The 26,821-nt window shown below is 42.7% G+C and overlaps 1 protein-coding gene across 3 annotated transcripts in view; it reads left to right on the plus strand.

Moving 5' to 3' along the window:
* The window catches only part of TENM2 (teneurin transmembrane protein 2), a 2,186,131-nt gene that overhangs the window by 2,134,731 nt on the left and 24,579 nt on the right, over positions 1–26,821 (plus strand). For all 3 annotated transcript variants that reach the window (XM_088454943.1, XM_088454942.1, XM_088454944.1), the window contains one exon: positions 292–527. In XM_088454943.1, the coding sequence (XP_088311069.1) occupies positions 292–527 (236 nt within the window). The remainder of the gene's footprint in view (positions 1–291; positions 528–26,821) is intronic.

Below are 26,821 nucleotides of genomic sequence, written 5' to 3' on the forward strand. Positions count from 1 at the left end.
TTATTAAATAATTGATTTGAATAGGATTCACACCACATACAGGTGGGAACTATAGAACCACCTTGAGGACTGTTATTATCTGTTTTTTCCTTTGTATCATATGGGGACCAATTCTCCCCTTTTACAGCTGCTCTCTTGGATAAGCAACACTGAGCTGTGCCTTATTTTATTACTTGATATATATATATATATATATATTTATTTATTTATTTATTTTTTCATTGTAAGTAACACTGCTAGGCTGCAATTTGCCAATATTACTGTACTTAGTGATATTTTTTCTCTCCTCAGACCAAGTAAGGAACAGCTACCAGTTATGCAGTAATGGGACACTGAGAGTACTTTATGCCAATGGAATGGGGATCAGTTTTCACAGCGAACCCCATATTTTGGCTGGCACAGTTACACCTACAATTGGAAGGCGCAATATTTCTTTGCCCATGGAAAATGGGCTGAACTCAATCGAATGGCGGCTACGTAAAGAACAGACAAAAGGCAAAGTGACTGTGTTTGGGAGAAAACTCAGAGTAAGTCTTATCTGTGTTGACTCACACGAGTACAGTTAGCAGGGAAACATTATTTCTCTCCAAAGGAACATTATGTGTTGCTCTTTTTATTAAAAGAATTTGGACAAATATGTGACAGATGCTTATTGACCAGATACAATTGAAAAATGTTCAGTTATGTGCACATAGCCCAGAGTATTTCATTTTTACATTTAGCATAAATCACAGAAATGAATTGAATAAATACAGATAGACAGGGAGGCAATATATTCCAATAATGAGAAAACCAATATAAATGACAATGACATGGGGATATTAATATAGGATCACGCAGTGCTACCTTTGTAGGATGGAATGTAGCTTTCAAATCACTTTATGTTATTGAATTTTAGGATCTGCTTTATGGTCTCATAGCATATTAAAGGTAATACATAGCAGTAGAACTAGACAATTTAGTCAATGTCAGAACCTAGAGCTATAATTGCGTAGAAGACTAGCCTTCCAGGTCGATTTTCAATATAATATGATTTGTTGGCATTCTGCAACTCTCTAGTTACTTTTCCTACAGCCCAACACATGCAGACTTCCCATTACCCCAAAACAGCAGCCTCTTTCTATTAGAGGAAACTGAAATGTACCTATTATCTCTCTTGCTCCTGGACACACTGGGCCTGATGCAGAGATGTAGACAAGTTAGCCAGAACTGCTCCCACATTGCATGTACAGAAATAAATGCATATACTTCACCTATGGAAAGTTGTATGCATTTCTGTGGTGCAGCCACCTACAATCCATGCGATCCTCAGGGCACACTTACACTAGTCTATACGCTATAGGCCAGTTCAGTCACACACAGAGATGCATTCTAAATGCTTACAACGTGCCCATATTTGTGTATGCCTGCACAGCGCAGAGACAACCATCATCCTCAGGGCACACTTACACTAGTCTATAGCCCAGTTCAGTCACACGCAGAGATGCATTCTAAATGCTTACAATGTGCCCATATTTGTGTATGCCTGCACAGCGCAGAGACATGCAAGGTACACACCACATCAGCCCCAACATGCACAAGACGGGGTCAATATTGTTTTTGCATTCAAAAGTGCAGTGTTTTAAGTGTAATCATGCCAACCAAATTATGTATGTATTATCCTTTATTTATATACACAGTGCAGCACAGAAAATATTTTAACATTTGCTTTAGTCCAGGGGTAAGCAGCATGTGGTTCTCGTGGTGCTGAGGAACAATACAACCCAGCATGCCCTGCCACGGTTTTGCTGTTAGTTCATGCTAAAACTGCGGCAGGGCATGCTGGGGTCTGTAGTTCCACAGCAGTTGGAGTGCTGAACATTGCCTACGATAGCTTTAGTCCCTGTCCCATTTGTGCTTATGGGCTTATTCATTATCCGTTATAGGCCTCTTGCATCCATTGTAGGCTAGTTTCCTCATATTTTTGTAATGGGCCCATTCATTATTAGTGGCACAATGGGGCCATCTAGTATTCAGCAAACTCTGAAAACTTGGGGGAACCAATGCCATCTTCAGGTGGTGTAGATCCCGGAGCCCTGCTCCTTCCTAAGGGATCCTTCTGCAGCCTCCGCACTGCGTTTCCTGAACCATGTGCATGCTCACGCATGAGCAGTCAGTCGGAACGACACTGGTAAGTAAGGCTGCTGCTTCGGGAGCAGTGTTAGGGATGGTAGGGACAGGTGCTTTTCGAGGCTGTTCTCCCCATACTGGTGCAATACTGAATTGCTCCGGTAATTAAGGATGCACAGCCGCTACACACGGTGAGTTGGATACGCAATTATTAGGGGCCACTCTGTCCCAGATGATTAATGGACCCCTTAGAGTCCAATTTCATTTTTATCACACCCAGAGGTAATTTTTGGTCGAAGCCACAAAAACCTACAACCATTATTATGGACTACCCATCTATATAAACGCATTGGATGAGACCTAGAGAAGAGATTTGAACTAAATTCCCTACAAATGAAGCATTAAAACTGGATTCCACACATTAAAAAAATAATAAATACTCCACAATTGAAAAGAAGAGGATTTGCAATTTATTAATTGTGTTTTTATGTTGGTGGACACATAAGTTTGAATGTGGTTTCCTATCTGCTTGTGTGTTATGCATAAAGTAACTTAGAGGTGATAGTAGTCTGAGTTCTCACAGCAGCTCCCCCTCCTTACTCACTACAATACAAAGGGGTAAATTTACTAAGATGGGAGTTCTATTTAAGAAGTGATGTTGCCCATAGCAACCAATCAGATTCTACTTCTCATTTATCTAGCACCTTCTCGAAGATAATACCTGGAATCTAATTGGTTGCTAGGTATGCAGTCGGGAAGCCGGCAGACGTAATCCCGACGGACGGCTTCCCGACTGCTTTATCCCGGCTTTTACCGACGCCGGTAGACAGGCACCCGGCATACCGATCGAGGTGATGCCAGGCCCGCTGAGGACAGCCGCGGGGAGGGGGGAGAGTTAGGTTTGGTCCCGGGGGGGACTTAGGGTTAGGCCAGGGGGAGGGAGGGTTAGGGTTAGGCACCCCAGGGGGGGACTCAGGGTTAGGCACCCCCCCCCGGGGGACTTAGGTTTAGGCGGCAGGGAAGGGGGGTTAGGTTTAGGCACTTAGAGGGGGGATTAGGGTTAGGCACTGGGGGGAAGGTTAGGGTTAGGCACCCCTAAGGAGGGTTGGGGGGGGAGGTTAGGTTAGTACATACTTACCTGGGGACAATCAGGATTTTCACCCATGTCGGGCAGCCGCTGTCGTGATTTGAACGTCCGGCGCTATAGGCAACATCACTTCTTAATAGAACTCCCATCTTAGTAAATTTACCCCAAACTGTGATTGCTCAGTTAAGTAGGGCTTAAGAAAGGCTCATAAATGTGTGGGTATATGTGTATGTACTGTATGTATATGTGTGTGTGTTTTACCTACAGTATCTCTTAGAATACAGCCGTTACTATTGAGGCCATATGGATAGATAATAGGAGAGCTCCTATTAGCATTTATACAAACTAATATTTTGAACCCATCATTCGCTGGTATGAGAGCATACAAAATGTATAAAGAGAAAATTATGAATGGGTACCTGTAGCTGTTGTGTCTAGTGATGATGGGCTTTATATTTCCTCTCTCTACCCCCTCTTCATATCTTTCTCACCTCTTCCTCTTTCTCTCTCTGTCCCCCTTTTCCTTTCTCCCACTCTTTTTTCTCTCCCCCTTTATCTCTCTCCACTTTTCTTCTTCTTCTTGTTTCTTCACACCTCCATCTCCCCTGAGATTACTGCAATGTCTTCCTCATTTGGTGGCAGTGGGGGCTATGCGGTGTGTGAGGGGTTGGGGGGGATCTTGTGCTTCTGTTGAATCACTAGGCATTTTATAGACAGGTAGTTTAATATAATTATATAGTAGCTTTGTCTAAATTAGAATCAAGCTACAAAGCAGAGGTTCCCAAACTTTGTGATTACAGTCCAGGTTTTAAGGATATCCATGCTTGAGTCTAGATGGTTAAATCAAATTGATGGAGGTACTAATTAAGACATCTGTGGTCAAAGCATATTACCATAATCCAAGTGAAAATGATAGAGTTGTGTCACTTTAATATGTGTAAAGAACAGGTACAGTATAAATGCAGTAGCTCCATGGTTCTCTGAGTAAAGCTGGGTACACAGTGACAGATATATCGCCTGTTCCAATGAACGGGCATATTTTTATAGTGCTTCACCAGTTGTGTGCAGACGATAACAACGTTGTTTACAGACATATTGCAACTGTCCTGTAGCACAGCCAATGCCGTCTGGCTGTGTGTGCGGGCGATCCGCCAACAGCCCGTACACAGGAACCTGTCGGTGACTGGGTCTCTACATCTCAACTGGACGGGCAAACTTAAACGCCTGCCCAGTTATGATGTCAGCACAGACACATCGGCTGAATGATTGGTAAGTGTGTATGTACTTACTAATCGTTAGATAGGTCGGCCAGGTGTGTACCCAGCTTAACTGATGTTTACAATTAAATTTAATTTGTTGATATGTTTGTTTATGGACAATGGAAGATAACTTTCATACATTCTTGCCTACTATCCTGGAAAATCCCAGAGACTTCCCAATGTGGGGAAGTAGAAGACAACCCTACCACATCCCACCCACTTCTCCAGTGAAGTGGGTGATGCTGGTGATAACACGATTGGCTGTGATTCACATCATCATGGCTCTACTCCCTTCCCCCACCACAATGCAATACCACAAATCACAGCATTTTGTCTAACACTCCTCCCACCTAGACGTCCCCCCTTCCCAGAAAATAGTAAGAAAAAGTAGGTAAGTATGTTAATAACTGTTCATTACAATCGGTTTGCAATTGGCAACTTAATAATGTTAGGCATTCTAAGGTGCAATTTATAAACAATCCTTAGTTTATAGGGCTCTACGGACTGTGTCAAAATACAACTAGTCTCCTTGCGCGATAAACAGCCCTTCTAGTCGCACCATGCCGTAGCATGACTCGGTAGTGATCAGCATCTTTTTGTGTGACTTTTTACCATCGGATGCGTTTTATTTGCACAACGGTGCAAATAGAATGCACAAGCAGCTTCTGCTGATTAAAATGATAAAATGCGGGTGTATCTACATTCGAAGCGCTACCTTACAGTGTTTTACAGCCGTTGACACTGTAACGTAGCATTTCACATGCAGATACACCTGCAGTCGCACAAAGAACATAGGCATGCTGCATATCATTTTAATCAGCAGAAGCTACTTGCGTGTTCTATAAGATGCATCTGAAGGTAAAAAGTCGTATGCAAAGACGCTCGGCGACTTGTAGCGCATGGAGGATAGATGTATGTGGACACATCTGTAGGTGTAGTGACATTACCACAGCAAAAGTTAATAAGTTGGACATGTTTGGTTTGAGAAAGCGTTGGGACATCTAGGTTGGAGATGACCGAGAGGCAGTTTGCTAAGCTAGCAATTGTAAACTTCAAAAAGAGTATTGATAGAACCCACTGCATAATATGCCACTGATTTAAGAACACCTTTTCAGGTATATATTTGATTTCAAACTAAAAATAATCATAACTGGAAACCATTTACTTCTAGAATTAGATATCAGATATCAAGTACTTTTTTTTTTTCCCTAATAACACCTTTTCCCTAATAACAGAAAACTGGGGCATAAGACAAAGGTAATTGAACAAGCACTTTCATCAGTTTACATCCAGATTTCTCCACTATTCCAGCCATGGAAAAGTGAGTGCGGTTACTCGGATCCCTAAAACAGTGGGGACTCACACTAGTTATCTGGCTCAGCCCTGTGAACGTTCTAATGCATGGATTAGCTATAGTTTTTCTAGCCCCATCTATAAGTCACATACAAGTTGCTGAGGGGAAGGAAATGAATACACTAATCCTCCTGCCTCAACATGCATAATAAAACTATTGCTAGTACTGAAAATCTCCTAGCATTTATTAAAAACTGAATTTAGTTGTTTTAAATGTTTTTTTTTTTAAATTAACACATTTATTCTATCTGTAACATAAATTAGATTGAACTAGTGAAAAATATAGTCTGTTTTTCAGAGATATAAATCTAGTAATACTTCTATTTTAAGTTGTTTCCTAAATAAACTTCAAAATTCATTCTGTACCATATTTCTGTTGGTCACATTTTTATCTGAATTTAAATTATTCATTATAGTTTCCAAAACCGTAATACAATGTATTATCTGCCTTTGGCATGAAGAAAAAAGTGTACTGATTTCACATTCTGCACTGTTCTTTGAAGGAGGAAAACTGGGGAAGGAAAATAAAAGCTTGTTACAAAAGTAATCAAAAATATACTATGCTTTTAAAATATTTAGCATGTGCCCTTTTAAAAATATTTTCTTGCATTAGCGGTTTAATAAACAGGACCAGATGCAACTTATTGTTGTCAGGGAATGAATGTACAAAAAAAGATTTTTTATTCTAATTATATTCAGCACCTTTAGTGCTCCTGGCAAGATACAAATAATCTGTCACTGCTGTGTATGAAATGCTGCATTGCTTTTTGTTTTTTGGTTTTTTTTTGTTTTTTTAATTTTTTGAGGGGTTGTTTCTGTTACATAAAGGGTATGTTATGTTATTGCTTCACATACAAAAGAACACTTAATTGTGTTTTTGTAGTTGAAGAGTCACTGTTAAAAAGAACACTGAACCTAAAAATAAAAATGAGTTTTTCTACCTGCTATGATTTTACAGAGCCGAGTATCGAGTCAGGTGTCAGGCGTCAGGCATAATACTTCAGTGCGGTTTAGTCTAAGGGCCATATTCAATTTGGTGTGAAAAGTCCGTTATCGGCAATAATTTATCGTCGATGATGTCATTTTCGCCATTTTCACTTATCCCCATATTCAATTTCAAAGAATTTTCGCAGGTGTGAAAAGTCTTTGTAAAAAGACGGAGATCAGTTTTCACCACTGCATAGGTGGCGAAAAAAAGTGCATAATTGGGGTTTTGGGGTGCAGAATTATAAAAAAAAGTACCCTGCAGCCTTTGGAAAGTTCTCTTAGAGTAATCTATGTAAAAAAATTTTTAAAAAGTTAGATAGGACACCCCAAAAAAAGTGGTTTTGTTTTGGGGGCAAAAAAAGAAAAAGTTGGGGGACAAACTTAAAAACTAGCGATATAGACTCAGGGGGTGGAGTGCCCAAGTATGCGGTAGGTGTTTTTTAGAATGCGAGTGGTTGCGGCAGGTGGATTTTTTAAGAATTTTTAAAAATCACTTTAGGGACTTAAAAATATGTGTGTACCCATTTTTATGTACTCCATATTTGATGGGACTAGTTATTTTTGCAAAAAAATAAAGCTAAATGCTATTCTTCACCTCTTCTTCAAAGACGCATTAATGCACCTGCCGCGGCTGTTTACCCAGAGTGATCCCCCATGTTAGACCATCTTTTGGAGGGTGACAGGTTGATTTACCCAAAAGTGACAGGACTTTACGATACTTACCTTTCCGCCGGGTCCCGTTTTTGCAGATTCCTAATTGAATATGGGGATAAGCGGGCATGCGCCCGATACTTTAACCCCTAGAAAAATGGCGATGATGGCGAAAAGTCCGACCTCGGGCTTTTAGCTTCAAATTGAATATGGCCCTAAATCCTGAGTGACTGGTAGAGGTAGTCTGATATTAATGATAAACATTAACTGTTTTGTGTTTTTCCTGGAGACATAGCCAAAGGATGTAGAAGTATACTGATGTTGCTATTTTCCTTACTTGCCCTCAAAGTAAAAGGAAACAAAAACCACAGTAATAATATTTTGTAATATTGCCAAAAAAAGGGGCATAGCATGTACAAATGTGTCCTTTTATAGTGCGGCTTAAATCGCACCAAATAGCACCTCGGCGCTATTGTGCGACTCGGCTGCACCGAGCGTCATTGTTGCTTAAAATGTACATCTTATTTGCATAATTAAAACAACTAAAAGCAATGTACACTGACTACTGTGGCTTGCAACATTTGTACATCTGTGTGCGACTGACTCTGAATCTGTGTAAAAAAGGAACCGATGCAAGTAGCCGCTGCTTTTCTTCACGCCAAGTTCCGTTGTGCTTCATCTGTGACTTTCTATGTGTGGTCTTTGCATATTTTGCATACTTAGCATCTTTAGTACACTGTGAGCGACTTTTTGCTGCATCTACAATGCAAGTAAAATGCAAAATGTACAGAAAAATATGGTACACTACTCCTCTTGAAGCATCTCAGTCGCACTGGTCAGAGGCGAATTTAGACCTTATAGGGCCCTTCTATCTCAAACATTCCTGTGCATAAATCATGTTATATACACACACGAACATAATATTATATATATATATATATATATATATAGCAAAAGGACGCGGCGTCACTCTCCGGACTTGGAATAGGACAATAAGGACGTCACTGCATAGCGGTCAACGTTTCGAGTTTATTAGCAAACTCGTCATGAGGACATACATGTCCTGATGACGAGTTTGCTAATAAACTCGAAACGTTGACCACTTTATAGTGACGTCCTTATTGTCCTATTCCAAGTGACGCTGCGTCTTTTTGCTATTTTACCTACTGGGCGAGCACCACGGCAAATGATACATCTGAATGGGAGTGCCTACACTACAGAACTGTGTATATATACTGTATGCCTTCACCCCCTTTGCATTTTTCATGTTTTGTTGCCTCACAACCTGGAATTAAAATGGATTGTTTGAAGGTGTGCATCATTTCATTCACAGAACATGCCTACAACTGTGAAGTTGTGTTTTTTTATATTGTGAATCAAACAACATTTAGGACAACATAACAGAAAACTTCAGTGTGCACAACTATTCATCCCCCCTAAAGTCAGTACTTTGTCGAACCACCTTTTGCGACAATTACAGCTCCTAGTCGCTTTGGATAAGTCTCTATGAGCTTGCCACATCTTGCCCCTGGGATTTTTGCCCATTCCTCAAGGCAAAACTGCTCCAGCTCCTTCATGTTGGATGGTTTCCACTTGTGAACAGTAATCTTCAAGTCTGACCACAGATTCTCAATTGGATTGAGATCTGGGCTTTGACTAGACCATGCAAACACAGTTAAATGTTTCCCCTTAAACCACTCGAGTGTTGTTTTAGCAGTATGCTTCGGGTCATTGACCTGCTGGAAGATGAACCTCCGTCCCAGTCTCAAATCACAGGCAGACTGAAACAGGTTTTGCTCAAGAATATCCCTGTATTTAGCACCATCTATCTTTCCCTCGACTCGAATCAGTTTCCCAGTCCCTGCTGCTGAAAAACATCCCCACAGCATGATGCTGCCACCACCATGTTTCACTGTGGGGATGATTATCTTGGGGTGATGGGATGTGTTGGGTTTGCACCAGACATAGCGTTTTCCTTGGTGGCCGAAAAGTTACACCTTCCTCCATACATTTGGGGAGTCGCCTTGGTCTTCATGGTGTGATGCCTCTTGCTTAGTGGTGTTGCAGCCTCTGGGGCCTTTCAGAAAAGGTGTGTTTATACTAGGGGTGTGCACCGGCCACTTTTCGTGTTTTGTGTTTTGGTTTTGGATCTGGATCTTTCTTCGTGTTTTGGATCTGGATTGGTTTTGCCAAAACCACCCTTCCGTGTTTTGGGTTCTGGGTTTTGTGTTTTGGATCTGTATTTTTTTGAAAAAAAGCATAAAAACAGCTAAAATCACAGAATTTGTAGGTTTTTCTGCTCCTATGCTATTATTAACCTCAATAACCTTAATTTCCACTCATTTCCAGTCTATTCTGAACACCTCACACCTCACAATAGTGTTTTTATGTCCAAAAGGTTGCACCGAGGTAGCTGGATGACTATGCTAAGCGACACGAGTGGGCGGCACAAACACGTGACCCATCTAGGAGTGACACTGCAGTGGCAGACAGGATGGCAGTTAGAAAAACTAGGCCCCAAACTGTACATAATGCAAAGAAAAAAAGAGGTGCAAGATGGAATTGTCCTTGGGCCCTCCCACCCACCCTTATGTTGTATAAACAGGACATGCACACTTTAACAAATCAATCATTTCAGCGCCAGGGTCTGCCACACAACTGTGGCTGAAATGATTGGTTCGTTTGGGCCCCCACAAAACAAGCTGGCAATTAATGTGTCCCTGCACAAACTGGCTCTACGGAGGCAAGATGTCATCCTCATCCTCCTCATCCACCGATTCCTCACCCTCTTCAGTGTGTACATCCTCATCCTCACAAAGTATTAACTCGTCCCCACTTGAATCCACCACCACAGGTCCCTCTGTACGTTCTGGAGGCTGGTCTCCCTGGAAGAGCTGATAATTCATTTTGATGAACATCATCTTCTCCACATTCTGTGGAAGCAACCTCCTACGCCTTTCGCTGACAAGGTTCCCGGCTGCACTAAACACTCTTTCGGAGTACACACTGGAGGGGGGGCAACTCAGGTAAAATAGAGCCAGTTTGTACAGGGGCCTCCAAATTGCCTCTTTTTCCTGCCAGTACAGGTATGGACTGTCTGACATGCCTACTTGGATGCTGTCACCGATGTAATCCTCCACCATTCTGTCAATGGTGACAGTATCATATGCAGTGACAGTAGACATGTCAGAAATTGTTGCCAGGTCCTTCAGTCCGGACCAGATGTCCAAACTTGGTCCTGCCTGCCCTGCATCACCGCCAGCGGGTTGCTTAGGATACCTAAGTTTTTTCCTGGCAGCCCCAGTTGCGGGAGAAAATGAAGAAGGAGCCGTTGACGTGTCACGTTCCGCTTCAGCTGACAGTGTGTTCACCAGCAGGTCTTTGCACCTCTGCAGGCTTGTGTCGGCCGGAAAGAGAGACACCACATAGGCTTTAAACCTAGGATCGAGCACGGTGGCCAAAATGTAGTGGTCTGATTTCAACAGATTGACCACCCTGGAATCCTGGCAAAGCGAATGAAGGGCTTCATCCACAAGTCCCACATGCCGAGCGGAATCGCTCCGTCTTAGCTCCTCCTTCACTTTCTCCAGCTGCTTCTGCAAAAGCCTGATGAGGGGAATGACCTGACTCAAGCTGGCAGTGTCTGAACTGACTTCACGTGTGGCAAGTTCGAAGGGCTGAAGAACCTTGCACAACACGGAAATCATTCTCCACTGCGCTTGAGTCAGGTGCATACCCCCTCCTTTGCCTATGTCATAGGTGGATGTATAGGCTTGTATGGCCTTTTGCTGCTCCTCCATCCTCTGAAGCATATAGAGGGTTGAGTTCCACCGCATCACAACCTCTTGCTTCAGGTGATGGCGGGGCAGGTTCAAGAGTGTTTGCTGGCGCTCCAGTCTTCGGCACGCAGTCGCTGAATGGCGAAAGTGGCCAGAAATTTTTCGGGCCACCCAAAGCGTCTCCTGCACGCCCCTGTCGCTTTTCAGAAAATTCTGCACCACCAAGTTTATTGTGTGAGCAAAACATGGGACGTGCTGGAATTTGCCCAGATGTAATGCCCGCACAATATTGGTGGCGTTGTCAGATATCACAAATCCCCAGGAGAGTCTAAGTGGGGTAAGCCACTGGGCGATGATTTCCCTCAGTTTCTCTAAGAGGTTGTCGGCGGTGTGCCTCTTACTGAAACCGGTGATACACAGCGTAGCCTGCCTTGTAACGAGCTGGCGTTTCTGAGATGCTGCTACTGGTGACGCTGCTGCTGTTGCTGCGTAAGGTGATACATCTACCCAGTGGGCTGTCACAGTCATATAGTCCTTAGTCTGCCCTGTTCCACTTGTCCACATGTCCGTGGTTAAGTGGACATTGTGTACAACGGCATTTTTCAGGACACTGAGGACACTTTTTCTGACGTTTCTGTACAGTCTCGGTATCGCCTGCCTAGTGAAGTGGAATCTAGACGGGATTTGGAACCGGGGACACACTACCTCCATCAATTGTCTAAATCCCACTGCACTAATGGCGGATACCGGACGCACGTCTAACACCAACATAGCAGTCAAGGCCTCAGTTATACGTTTTGCTTCAGGATGACTGCTGTCGTACTTCATCCTCCTCGCTAAGGACTGTTGGAGGGTCAATTGTTTAGTAAAAGTAGTGGTGTTCCTACTTCCTCTCTGGGATGATGAACGACTCCCAGCAGCAGCAGCAACAGCAGCAGCGGCAGCAGTAGGCGTAGCAATGCAGGATCCTCCGGAGGAATCCCGGATAGGAGAGTCAGTCATGCCAGTGATATGGCCTGCAGGACTACTTCCGATCCTGACTAAGGAGGAAATTGACGAGGAGGGAGTTGACGGTGTGGTTTGCAGGCGCTTGGATACAACAGGACAACGGGATTTAGGTGTCCCTGGACTGCTTACGGTCTGAGCCAAAGTTTCTGAACTTGACAGTAACTTTTTATGAACGCGCTGCAGGTGCCGTATAAGGGAGGATGTTCCTAGGTGGTTGACGTCCCTACCCCTACTTATTTCACCTTTACATATGGTACATATGGCAAGACAGTTGTTGTCCGGATTTGGATAGAAATATTGCCAGACCAAAGAGGTGGAATGTTTGGTCTTCTGCCCAGGCATGACCGTGATGGGCTTTTTCATCCCACGGACAACAACTGTCTCCCCCGGAGCCTGATTTAAACAAACCACATCACCATCAGAATCCTCCTCGCCAACTTCCTCCTCAGCGCCAGCTACACCAGTATCCTCATCCTGTTGTACTTCAACAGTGACATCTTCAATTTGCATATCAGCAAGTGGACTGTGGGTGCTCCTTTCAGCACTTGCAGGGGGCGTGCAAATGGTGGAAAGAGCCACCTCTTCCCGTCCAGTGCTGGGAAGGTCAGGCATCGCAACCACCACCACACTTGGACTCTCCTTGGGGATTTGTGATATCTTCTTAGAAAGCACAGTTCTTCGCTGTGCTTTTGCCAGCTTAACTCTTTTGATTTTTTTAGTGGGAGGAGTGCTTCCATCGTCATGTGAAGCTGAACCACTAGTCATGAACATACTAGGGATCGACCTTAGCCGTTCCTTGCCACTCCGTGTCGTAAATGGCATATTGGCAAGTTTACGTTTCTCTTCAGCTGATTTAAATGTCTTTTTCAAGGTCATTTTCCTGAACTTTGCCATTTGGGATTGTATGTGCCCTCTACTATGACATTGGGCATCGGCCTTGGCAGACGACGTTGATGGCATGTTATCGTCTATGTCATGACTAGTGGCAGCAGCTTCAGCACTAGGAGGAAGTGGTTCTTGATCTTTCTCTATTTTATTTTTATCGGAGAAAGTTTGGTCCTCCATTTATGTTATATCGATTTGATATATACGTGCGGCTAAACACAGAAAATAATTTTTTTTTTGGTTTGGACTGGAGTGTACTTTGTGGGTTACAGCACCCTTTAACGGTCAAGCCAGCCGGCCCTTTACTTATGACACAGGCGCACTCTTGGCACTACTTTGTTGATGCACGTGCGGCTACTGCGCACACAATTCACAAACACAGAAAATAATTTTTTTTTGGTTTGGACTGGAGTGTACTTTCGGGGGTTACAGCACCCTTTAACGGTCAAGCCAGCCGGCCCTTTACTTATGACACAGGCGCACGCTTGGCACTACTTTGTTGATGCACGTGCGGCTACTGCGCACACAATTCACAAACACAGAAAATAATTTTTTTTTAGGTTTGGACTGGAGTGTACTTTCGGGGGTTACAGCACCCTTAACGGTCAAGCCAGCCGGCCCTTTACTTATGACACAGGCGCACGCTTGGCACTACTTTGTTGATGCACGTGCGGCTACTGCGCACACAATTCACAAACACAGAAAATAATTTTTTTTTTGGTTTGGACTGGAGTGTACTTTCGGGGGTTACAGCACCCTTTAACGGTCAAGCCAGCCGGCCCTTTACTTATGACACAGGCGCACGCTTGGCACTACTTTGTTGATGCACGTGCGGCTACTGCGCACACAATTCACAAACACAGAAAATAATTTTTTTTTGGTTTGGACTGGAGTGTACTTTCGGGGGTTACAGCACCCTTTAACGGTCAAGCCAGCCGGCCCTTTACTTATGACACAGGCGCACGCTTGGCACTACTTTGTTGATGCACGTGCGGCTACTGCGCACACAATTCACAAACACAGAAAATAATTTTTTTTTGGTTTGGACTGGAGTGTACTTTCGGGGGTTACAGCACCCTTTAACGGTCAAGCCAGCCGGCCCTTTACTTATGACACAGGCGCACGCTTGGCACTACTTTGTTGATGCACGTGCGGCTACTGCGCACACAATTCACAAACACAGAAAATAATTTTTTTTTGTTTTGGACTGGAGTGTACTTTCGGGGGTTACAGCACCCTTTAACGGTCAAGCCAGCCGGCCCTTTACTTATGACACAGGCGCACGCTTGGCACTACTTTGTTGATGCACATGCGGCTACTGCGCACACAATTCACAAACACAGAAAATAATTTTTTTTTAGGTTTGGACTGGAGTGTACTTTCGGGGGTTACAGCACCCTTAACGGTCAAGCCAGCCGGCCCTTTACTTATGACACAGGCGCACGCTTGGCACTACTTTGTTGATGCACGTGCGGCTACTGCGCACACAATTCACAAACACAGAAAATAATTTTTTTTTTGGTTTGGACTGGAGTGTACTTTCGGGGGTTACAGCACCCTTAACGGTCAAGCCAGCCGGCCCTTTACTTATGACACAGGCGCACGCTTGGCACTACTTTGTTGATGCACGTGCGGCTACTGCGCACACAATTCACAAACACAGAAAATAATTTTTTTTTGGGTTTGGACTGGAGTGTACTTTCGGGGGTTACAGCACCCTTAACGGTCAAGCCAGCCGGCCCTTTACTTATGACACAGGCGCACGTTTGGCACTACTTTGTTGATGCACGTGCGGCTACTGCGCACACAATTCACAAACACAGAAAATAATTTTTTTTTTGGTTTGGACTGGAGTGTACTTTCGGGGGTTACAGCACCCTTAACGATCAAGCCAGCCGGCCCTTTACTTATGACACAGGCGCACGCTTGGCACTACTTTGTTGATGCACGTGCGGCTACTGCGCACACAATTCACAAACACAGAAAATAATTTTTTTTTGGTTTGGACTGGAGTGTACTTTCGGGGGTTACAGCACCCTTTAACGGTCAAGCCAGCCGGCCCTTTACTTATGACACAGGCGCACGCTTGGCACTACTTTGTTGATGCACGTGCGGCTACTGCGCACACAATTCACAAACACAGAAAATATATTATTTTTTTAGCACTTGGGGGGAGCACCCCTGATGGACAGAGCACCCCCTGGACAACACTACAGCACCCCTTTAGGACTGGGACACTGCACAGGACTTTGGAGTGGACACAGCCCCTATGGAGAACTGACTGCACAACACAGTCCAGCCAGCCCCTATGGACTTTGAAGTAGTGGACACAGCCCCTATTAACAACAGCAGCACAGCACAACACAGCCAGCCCCTATGGACTTTGAAGTAGTGGACAACAGCAGCACTACACTACACTACACTACACAGCACTAACTCCCACCCTCCCTCTTCACTGTCCACAGCCGAGTGAGAAAATGGCGCCGACGCGGGTACCTTATATAGGATCCAAAACCCGCGAGACTCGGAAGGCGGGATGATGACGTTTTGCCTCGATGTCAGATCCGAGTCAGGCGGGAAAAGTCGAGCCTGACTCGGATCGGACTCGGATCGGGGGGGCTCGGGGGGGTTCGGATTTCAGAAATCCGAACCCGCTCACCCCTAGTTTATACTGACAGATCATGTGACACTTAGATTTCACACAGGTGGACTTCATTTCACTAATTATGTGACTTCTGAAGGTAATTGGTTGCACCATAACTTTTGAGGGGCTTCATAGCAAAAGGGGTGATTACATATGCTCATGCTAATTTTCAGAATTTTATTTATAAAGATTCTTTTTTATATATATTTTTCTCATTTCACTTCACCATATTAGACTATTTTGTGCAAAGCCATCACATAAAATTCAGATTAAACAAATAAATAAATTACAGGTTGTAATGTAGCAAAAAAGGTAAAAAGCCAAGGGGGGGGGGGTGAATACTTTTGCAAGGAACTGCATATATATATATATATATATATACATATATATATATATATATATATATATATATATATATATACTGTATACACACTCAGTAATATGATGTGTGTATCTTGCTGCAGTGACACCTACTGTAATATATGCACAGTTATTACAGTGGGTGTTACTAGATCACATTATATACTGTATATATATATATATATATATATATATATATATATATACAGAGGAAAGGGGAAAAATAGGGCGAGACTGCAGTAAAGGGGGAGGGAAACTGGAGGACGACAGGATGAAAAGGGAAGAACATGGTGAGACAGAAGGAAATTGGGAAGAACAGAGGGAGACAGGAGAAGGTGAACAGAAAAAAAAATAACCTGCACAATAGCTAATGACTTGGTGGAGAGGAAAAGGCAATTACTGGGTAGACAGTGGGCAAGCAGAGATTGGCAGGAAGAGGCTATAGGTGACAGCGAGAAGCAGTGGGTGACTAGGGAAAGGCAGAAGGTGACTGAGGTTGACAGGAAGAAGCAGGGATTGCATGAAGAAGCAGTGGGTATCAGGGAGAGGCAGTGGGTGACAGCTGCAGGCAGTGGGCGTCTCCTTCCCCAACATACACACACCTACCCCCTATCTCCTGACCTGCAACAATAGTTTATATATACACACAATATATATGGAAGTCTGACTTACCATTCCTGGTGGTGGGCGGACAAATCAATGGTCTGTCGATTTGAGCATCATCTGGTGGTGGGTTTCTTTCTTCTTTTAAGATGAACTTCAAATAACTACTGTGTGTAGGGGGGAGGGGATGTTACACTGTTATGTGCTAATGCTCAGACTATCTCACGCACTAGCAATCACTAGGACTATATTACATGCCAGGTGGTAATATTAAATGTATAATAAAATGACTTAATATGTGTAATATATTTTTTTTCTCTTACAACCGCCCACTAATTTTTTTTTAATGATTGTCTGTCCCCCCACCCCATCACTTATATAAATTTTATATTCCCCCCACCCCTGTATACAAACATTTGTTCCCACCACCCTTCACTTACTGTATATAAACTTAATGAACTTTTGTACCCACTTCCATGTATATATTTAATCATTCGTCCCCTCCACCCCTTCATGTATATAAATCTATCAATCTGTTGTTCCCCACACCCTTTCACTTGTACCTGCTCCCCCCTTTTTTTACTTACCTGCTCCTTCACTTTTTTTCTTCTGACTTCTTAATGGGCTGCTGGCTGGTGCTGGGCTCGGGCTGGCCAGGCGGGCTTGCTGCTCTGCACACAGTCTATCTGCTCCTCTTCTTAGGGATGAGTCGTTAGACCGGTCAGACCCAGGGGCCCCAGTATACCACCACGGCTGCACCGCTGGTAGTTTAGCATGTGTGTGTATGTGTCTCTGCAGCAGCAGTTCAAACACAGGGTTCTTTCCAGGGCTGGATTTCAGTGGGGCCCGCCCATGAGCCCCTTGGAACCCGACGGGCCCTAAGCGGGCGCATCGGTTGCCTAATGGTAAATCCGCCTCTGGCGCTGGCCGTATGCAGGGCCGTAGAGAGTCAGCCTGGGGGGAAGGTGGTGTGGCCTAATTGAAGAAAAAAAAATCTATTTGCAGCGCTGCAAAGCTGGGGACGGGGATGCTGTGAGCCCCTCAACCCGGGGCAAATCCAGGGGGGGAGATCAGTGTGATTGTATCCCCCCTCCCCCCTCAGCAGCAGTGACCAGTCTCCCACTGCAGCCCAGCACACAACAGCTTGTGCTGGGCTGCTGAGAGGTAAGAGGTGGCGGGAGAGGTGTCAGCAATTAGTACCCGCTCCCCCCTCTCAGCGCCCCTGGCCGTATGGCTTAAAGTCAGTCAATGTATGAGGACACAACTGTAATAACACGTAGGGGCACATATATGAGATAATAGTACAAAAGAGGGCAAAATTATATTTATAGTAGAAAGTAGGCACAGCAATTACTGTGTATGATAACACAAAGGGAGCACAGAAAAAACATGATAATACAAAAGTGGGACAAAAATTAGTTAATATTAGAAACATTATATAAGAATATAACATAGTGAGACAACCCTATATTAATGCTCCTTGCTCACTGTCTCTTCCCTCTGTGTCACCCCTGTTTGTCCCTTCTCTTTAGACTATAAGCTCTCATGAGCGATGTCCTCTTCCCTCATGTGCTTTTCTTTTCCTCACTTATAATTTTCTCCCCACTGCCTACAGCTACACCTAACCTGCTTATTTGGATAGTATAACTGCCGACGTAGCAATGTTTATAAACCATGTACACAGGGACGGTTCTAGGGGCGGGCTAACAAGGCCATCGCCTGGTGCGCCGGCCCCTAGAGGGCGCCTCTGAGTCCTTGTAAAAAAAAAAAGTCTGGTGTTTTTATTTTTTTTAGTGGCCGCCTCCACACTCCTACTCGCACCTACCCTCCTTCCGCCTCGGGGAGCCTCCATATGCCGGGCGCCCACTGACATTTTGTAATCAGTGGGCACCCGGCTGTCTCCCCGCAGCGACGACAGCCAAAAGCCGGAGCTCAGCTCCCCCAGTGAACACTAGCGTCTCTCTCATTGATCCGAAGAGTGGTCAGACCGGACGGCAGCAGACGCAGGAATGGGGCTTAAGGTAAGTATTGTGTTTGTATTTTAAACTGTATTTTTTTTTTAGAGGCACTATCACTGGGGGCACTACTATAGGGTCCACTACTAATGGGGGACTGCTATAGGGGGAATTACCACTGCGGGCACTACTACTGGGGGCACTACTATAGGGGCCACTACCACTGGGGTACTACTAATGTGGCACTACTATAGGGGGCATTACCAATGGGGGCATTACCACTGTGGGCACTGCTACTGGGGGCACTACTATAGGGGACATTACCACTGGGGACACTACTAATGGGGTACTACTATAGGGGGCATTACCAATGGGGGCATTACTAATGGGGGCACTACTATAGGGGGCATTACCACTGCGAGCACTACTACTGGAGGCACTACTATAGAGGGCATTACCTATGGGGCAATTACCACTGCGGGCACTACTATAGGAGCCACTACCACTGGGGGCACTACTATAGGGGGCATTACAAATGGGGGCATTACTAATGGGGCATTTACTAATGGGGGCACTACTATAGGGGGCACTGCATAGAGGGCACCACTACTGGGGGCACTGCATAGGGGGCAACACTCCCGGGGGCTTTGTGTAGGGAGTACTTCTACTGTTGGCATTGTGTAAGGGACACTACTTCTGTGGGCATTGTGTATAATGGGCACTAATTTGGGCATTGTGTAAAAGGGGCACTACTGTGTGTCATAACAGGAGTAAGGGACTATTGTAATTTGAATTGGGGATAATGTATTATACAGGGCATTACTGCGTGCGGTATAATGTGTGATAAAGGGCATTACTGCGTGTGACATAATGTGTGATAAAGGGCATTACTGCGTGTGGAATAATGAGTTATAAAGGGCATTACTGCATGTGGCATAATGTGTTATAAAGGGCATTACTGCGTGTGGCATAATGTGTTATACAGGGCATTACTGCATGTGGCATAATGTGTTATAAAGGACATTACTGTGTGTAGCATAATGTGTTATAACGGGCATTACTGCATGTGGCATAATGTGTAAGGTGCATTACTGTGTACAGCAATTATTCACTGTGAGGGGAGAGCTTGGGGGAAGCCCAGCACCTCCGTAAGTGCTGGGCACGCCCCAAAGTGTGATGTATTTGGGGTGTCCCTCAAGGACATGCCCCCTTGCCGGAAGCGCAAACACCATCTATAAAATAAGGAGGGGGTGGGGGCGCAACTGGGAACTTTCGCCCTGAGCTCCACAATATCTAGAACCGGCCTTGCATGTAGCATGTACATGTCCTGCAACGTTCTGTACTGTAAGTCGTTTTATTCATACTGTTGGTTTATGTACTTTGTAAGGCACTGAGGATCACTTGTGGCAGCGTATAAAAAAAGAATGAAGCACAGGTCTTATTAGTGTTGCTCATTAATAATATGAATGGTTTAATTCTTTATAAACTTCTAGTAAACTTATCAATATTATGCAAGGCACAAAACAACATACAGTAGCATTTGTTCATTGACTTATAGCTATTTCCATGTCATTGATGATTAGCCTTTTAAATGGGGTTCCCTCTAGGCCTAATGAGTATTAGGCCTAGAGGGAACTGGGAAGTATCCTTATAATCTGCCATACGATTATGTAGATCATCTAACCTTGCATGTACGTGAGTGTGTCACATGAAATCAATTTCTGGTTTTCATTAGACACCGTCCATTGGCGGCCCCTCCTTGCTACTTGTCTTTGAGAAGGAATAAAATTGATATTGTTTTACATGCAGGCAGTGTGACTTGGAAGAGAAGAATAGACCACATCTGGCCATCCAATCTTTAACAATGGGATTTTAGCAAAGCATAATTGATTTTGGACTTAGCAGTTGATTATCTGCAATAATGAATCTGTTTTCCTGTGAAGTGAGATCAGCATTTTCTGAGGTTTACATAGTTTTTTTTTGTGTGTTTAGTTTTTGGGGGTTTTTTAGGAAGCAGCCTCCAGCAAAACCTTGACACTGATTATTAAAAAGTTAATAGAGGTACTTGTGGTAATTAACCAAAGTTAAACGCACAAGTCTTCCAAGTGAAGCCTTGCTACAGGTTACATTTCCTGGCATCGTGTTTATGCAAATGAAAACATTGCTTTATCTATCAACACCTCAAAATTTAATTGTCTGGTGTTAGTTCCTGTTAAAGTAATCACATCTCTGTTTAGCTCTTTTAAATGAAAATCACTATGAGATTATAGAAGGATGAGTGGACTGAAAATGTAATTTGAAATGAAGTAGAAAGTCTAGAGTTCATTTGCATAGTCAGTTTGCATATTATTTTCAAGAAATCCTGCTTTATTTCTGTGTATTAATGCTGAAGATGATATAGTCAATTTGTTCTAAGACATCTCCATTGTTTATGTTTGTGCTACTAAGGCTAAGGAAGAATTGGAAGAACAGTTTATAAAATGTTTTTCTGTGGAGTGTAATGACTTAAAGCAAAAGCTTACTTCAAAGTGCATTGGGTTGCTGTGGATTCAAATTACAGTGACACTTTTTCCCCCTGTTCTCGTCTTGCTTTTATGAATCCTGAAGATGAATTAGCTCTTGATATATTTCTCCTAGTTTGACTTCTATGGTTTCCATGACAACCTCAGTGGACATCTCAGGCCATCCACCGTATTCTGTGGGTGTTTTTTTTTTAGCAGTAAACAGTGATTTAAAGATAAAGGAAAGCTAAAAACTACTGGAGTGTCATTTTTCTACATTGTAAAAGCAAATATAAATGTCCTGTTTTGTATCACAGGAAGATTTGAGGCATGTGGGAACCCAGATGAGTCTAATAAATTTGCTATGTAATTGGCTGTTTTACTGCCAATTAATGGCACTTTCTTAGAGCTAAGAGGCAATGCTTAAAATGCAGAAATATGTTTTGTTTTTGTAGGACAAATAAAATGACATAAACCGTTTAACAGATTCACAGCTATATATTTACAAATCTGCTATCCACTATAAAGTGGTTTGTAAAATTTATTTTTCATGGAGAATCATGGCCAACATCAATGTCAGTAAACGTATTGCCATGCAGAAAAATATTTTGCTTTAGGAAATACAGTATGGAGAATATCCTAGTGTCCATTCTAGCACCCTGCACCTGTCATAACGTGTGCAGTTCCTCTTTTCTGCCTGGGGTGTCGCTCTCTGCTCCTGAGCTTCTAGCACACTCTGATGTGTATCTCAGCAATTTGTTGGTCAGGTACTGTAGCAAACTGTTGGCATTAGTAAGTATTCATTTTATTTGAAATCTATTGTATTATATCAAATATAACAAAATCTTACAACAAAAACTATACCAGCAACTATATTTACAGTATACAAAAATAATACTATCCAAATACAAAATACCTATTAATCCAAGGTATCATCAAGAACACTCTAAAGAATGACAGAGTTGCCTCAATAATGCCGCTTCTATAGAGGTCATAACCTCACAAACAGAAATGTTACCCATGAAAAAAAACAAAATACAAAATACATATCTGGGTAGGAATAGGGAAGAGTAGGAGTGGGGTAAGTACCGCAGGGGAATCAAAAACAAATATTATCTAAATGCAATTTTACACACAATACGACTGAAACCCAGGGTAGGCTAGACAACATTATATATATATATTAGGTCCTCAATTGGAACCATCATTTCTGATAACGTACAATGGAAGTACCAGGTTGTAGTTTTAAACACCTTCATAATATTTGACCTTGTAGAGAAATCAAGTGACCCATTTTCTATGGAATGAATACACACCTGTCTTGATATCTGGGAGAATTGCTTGTTTGTCATAATAAAGAGTGGTAAGCAATATAGACCGAACTGAGCCCAAAAAAAGGGGGTGTTGGAGAAGTCCAGTTGCATAAAATCACCTTCTTTACAACTGTAACTATGATGGTCATTAAAAGTATAATGGTTTTCCTATCTAGGCCCAAATCCCACTCAACAAAATTGCCAAATACCACTCAACCCAAAAGTGCCAGCGTATTACTTTTAACCTGCAAATGCAAAATATCATTAATAAAATGTATCACTTTCCCCCAAAATGTACGTATTTATGAAAAAACGTTGCATTCGGGCGCCTACACTTAAAACAGTCACCCTTCTCCTCTGGTACCATATGTCTCCTACGTGCCTGAGAAATATATACCCGGTTTATAGTATTAATATGCACCTCTGGTAAGCATGAACAACGCAGGTACCATAGGGACGAATCATAATAACACCTCTTCTAAGGTAATCTCTGGCACATCTTTCCTCCAAGAGGCAACCGTTTGTTTCCAAAACTTAATATAAGAATTACCAATTATATCCTTCCAAACTAAGATATTCAGTATTATAGGGGAAAGTTAAAATGAATGAAAGTAGCTTTTGAATCGGGTCCACAATATTACCATCTGTCATTTTAATAGAATGAACAAAATGAACAATCTGAAGAAACATGTAGAATTGTTTGTATTGGAATGCACTATTGACTATTAAGTGTACTAAAGAAGAAGACCACGCCACCCGGGTCAAAAACATTTTTGATTTTTGCTATACCTTTATCTTTCCAGACCTGAAACATGATGTTATTCAACCCGGTATAAATAACGGGTTACCCATAAATGGAATATATGTGGAAAAAGTAAATGGTCTCGAAGTGCTAGCACAGACAGCCTTCCAAGCTATAAGTGTCCCAAAACAAAATATTAGACGATATACAAGAGGGCATAAGAGTCTTAGGGGAGTGAATAAGAACTGCCGCTGAAAATGAGCCAAACATCGCCCTTTCAGTAGGAGCATGGGTGTATGTTTCCCTATCTAATAACCAGTCACTAATATAGCGAAAGTGAACTGGTCTTGTGAACATTATAATATTAGGAAACCCTAAAGTGCCGAAGTTGCAATTTAGCCAGAGCAATTTCAGTGTGACCCCTTTCCACGAAAATTTGGTGAACATTTTAGTGCATATTTCCACATTCATTAAAGTTAGGGAGTTAGGTAACAAACATTTGAATAAGATAAGAGAGTTTAGGAAACACCACACTTTTAACTAAAGCTATCCTTCCAAATAGTGACAAAGGGCTCTATTTATTAACATTATTTTTACTAAAATAAAGTGAAAAAGGGTGTTTTCACACACTTTTCATATTATTTTAGTATCACCTAAAGTTACTAAAGGACAATTGGAGTAGAATTAGTAAAATTCTCCTCCAAGCCCTAATTATCACATATTTTTAGTAAGCAGATCGCATTTCCCATAATTGTAATGGAAAATGTGATCTGGCCAAAGTTACTAAAAATAAACTGGGAAAAAATACGGGAAAAGCCCTGTGATAATTACACCACCTGGAGGTGGCGTTATCCAGGGTCTTCCCCTTACCAGACTCCTGCTCTGCTCTAACAGGCAGAGCAGAGCCCGGAGCCAGCCCCAGTGATCAGCTGTGTGGTCTAAACAGACCACACGCTGATACACTGAAAAAAGAAGAAAAAAAAATTTGTAAAAAAAAAAACTTACCTGAGTCCAGGGATCGATGACCGGGGCTCCGGTGATGTCCTGCCTCCGGTCAGCTGGTCTCCCATCTCTACAGGGGCCCGGTCGTCACCTGACCAGGTCCCAGTGCAGGATGGGATGTCAGCTGACTGGAGCCACAGAGGATATCTCCGGAGCACCGATCACTGCGGGTAGGTTTAATTAAGGGAGGTCTGCGATCGCATGGGGCGGGGCTTAGCGACATCCGGTCAGTGCATGCGCGGGCACTTGTCACAGTATTTTTTTGCAAAAATACTGTGTTAAGTGTGCGGAGGGGATTCGCAGGAACAGAGCTTTATAGCAAGCTCTGTCCCTGCAAGGGATTTTAGTAAATCCCTGTGATAATGGTAATATCACACTACAATCTGCATTCCATATGCGGATTGTAGTAAATAGAGCCCAAAGGGGAGTAGTTTTAGTCTCCAAGCATCCAGCAATTTGGTCATCTGAGAAATAACTGATGGGAATATTAACTCCCAGGTATTTAAAATATGTTGTATTAACACGAAAATGACAAAAAGCAGGATGTTGTAGATCTATAGAAGAAATATTAGCCACCACCACTAATTCAGATTTATTAAGATTCATTTTGAGACCAACCAAGATCCAAACAGAGTTAATAAAGATATTATGGCTGGTAAGGAACCCAAAGGATCAGATACAAACAAGATCATGTCATCTGCGAATACAGATACTTTAAGCTTGGCTGTGTGAATACAAATACCCTAACATTCAGAAGAGCAAGAGGCCCCTAGGCTACTGGAGTGGAGAAAGTGGACACCCCTGACGAGTGCCTATAAGAACACAAAATGAATCAGATAAATGACCATTGCTGGATACCTGGGTAACCAGGGAAGTGTACAAAGTAGACAAAAATTAAATAAATTGCTGTGGAAAACCAACTTTAAATAAGTAATTATAAAGATTAGCCCCTTTTCGGCATCCATGGATAGTGGTTAACTACCACTAGCTACCTTAGCCGGCTTTAATACTGCCAACACTTTAAGTATATTCACTGTAGAATGGCGACCCAATATAAAACCAGTTTGATCAGATGCAATTATTGAAGATAATATCACTTTCACTCTATCTGAGATTATTTTCATAAATAATTTGTAGTCCACATCTAATAGGGATATTGGCCTAAAAGATGCTGGGAGTGTCAGATCCCATCCTGGTGTAGGCAGTACTTTTATAAGTGGTGAATTAAAGTAAAGAGGTATATAATCATCTGTAAAAATAGAATTATAAAAAGATAAAAAAGGAGATCCTGCACAGGTATGTAACATTTTTAAAAATTCACCTGAAAAACCATCAGGTCCTGGTGCCTTACGATTTTTCACCTGCTTTACACCTTTAGAAACTTCCTCTAGGGAAATTGGAGCAACAAGTTGTTCTGCCTGGGACGAATTAAGCAGGGGTAAAACCATATAATGCCAAAAAGCCTGCTTCTGTGCACTATCTGTGGGTTCGAATACAATTCCCTCTAAAAATCCCCCAAAATTTTAACAATTTCTTTCCCTTTAGTAACCATAGCGTCATTAGAGGCGTGCAAGGTAGTTATAGATGCTGAGGAGGAATGATTACAGAGGAGATCTGATAACAATCTACCCGATTTATTCCCATGTTTATAATACTGACAGTTTTAGCAGCCATTTGAAAAAAAAAAGAAACACAGACAATTATAAATTCCAAAACAATACATGGAATGTTCTCCTTTGCTGACCATCAGGCCAAAGAGAAATAACTTCCAGGCAGTATAAAAGCAAAAAAAAATAACAAAATCATATAACTTATAATAGTAAATATGACTCTAAGGAGCTGCAGCCAAACATGCCCACCTTACTAAAAAGGCAAACATAACATATGACATAATATGTATAAAAATTCATTCAATATTTCAGTGGGTGTGTGAATTAGATATCGGAACAGTCACCACCCCTGAAACTGATGCGATCACTCTACATGAGTCAAGAAGCCACAGTCAGGACAGCTTTTGGCAACACTGATTGGTTCAAGATCGGAAAGGCTGTATTCTCTCACCAGCTTTATTTAATCTTTACGCCGAAATGATCATGAGATGATGCAGTTTGGACGAGTCTACAATTGGAGTAAAAATCGGAGGTAGGAACATCAACAATCTACGATATGCCGATGACATGACTCTGTTTGCTGAAAGTAAAAAAGACCTAGAATATCTGTTCAGAAGAGTCAAAGAAGAAAGCGAGAGCATGGGACTGTACATCAACATCAAGAAAACAAAGATAATGACTACGGCAAGTGACGATGCAGTCCATATTGCAATCGATAATGAGGAAGTCGAATCGGTATGAGACTTCTTCTTTCTGGGTTCCCATAATTGTAATGGGAAATGCAATCTGTCTGGTAGTTACTAAAATAAATTGTGAAAAAATACCGGAGGAAGTCCTGTGATAATAACACCACCTGGTGGTGGCGTTATCCAGGGTTTCCCCCAGTTACCGGACTCCTGCTCCGCTCTAACAGGCAGAGCAGAGCCCGGAGCCGGCCCCAGTGATCAGCTGTGTGGTCTAAACAGAACACAAG

The sequence above is a fragment of the Taudactylus pleione genome, unplaced genomic scaffold (genome assembly GCF_031769625.1).
Source record: "Taudactylus pleione unplaced genomic scaffold, aTauple2 ptg000637l, whole genome shotgun sequence".
Lineage (NCBI taxonomy): Eukaryota > Metazoa > Chordata > Amphibia > Anura > Myobatrachidae > Taudactylus > Taudactylus pleione.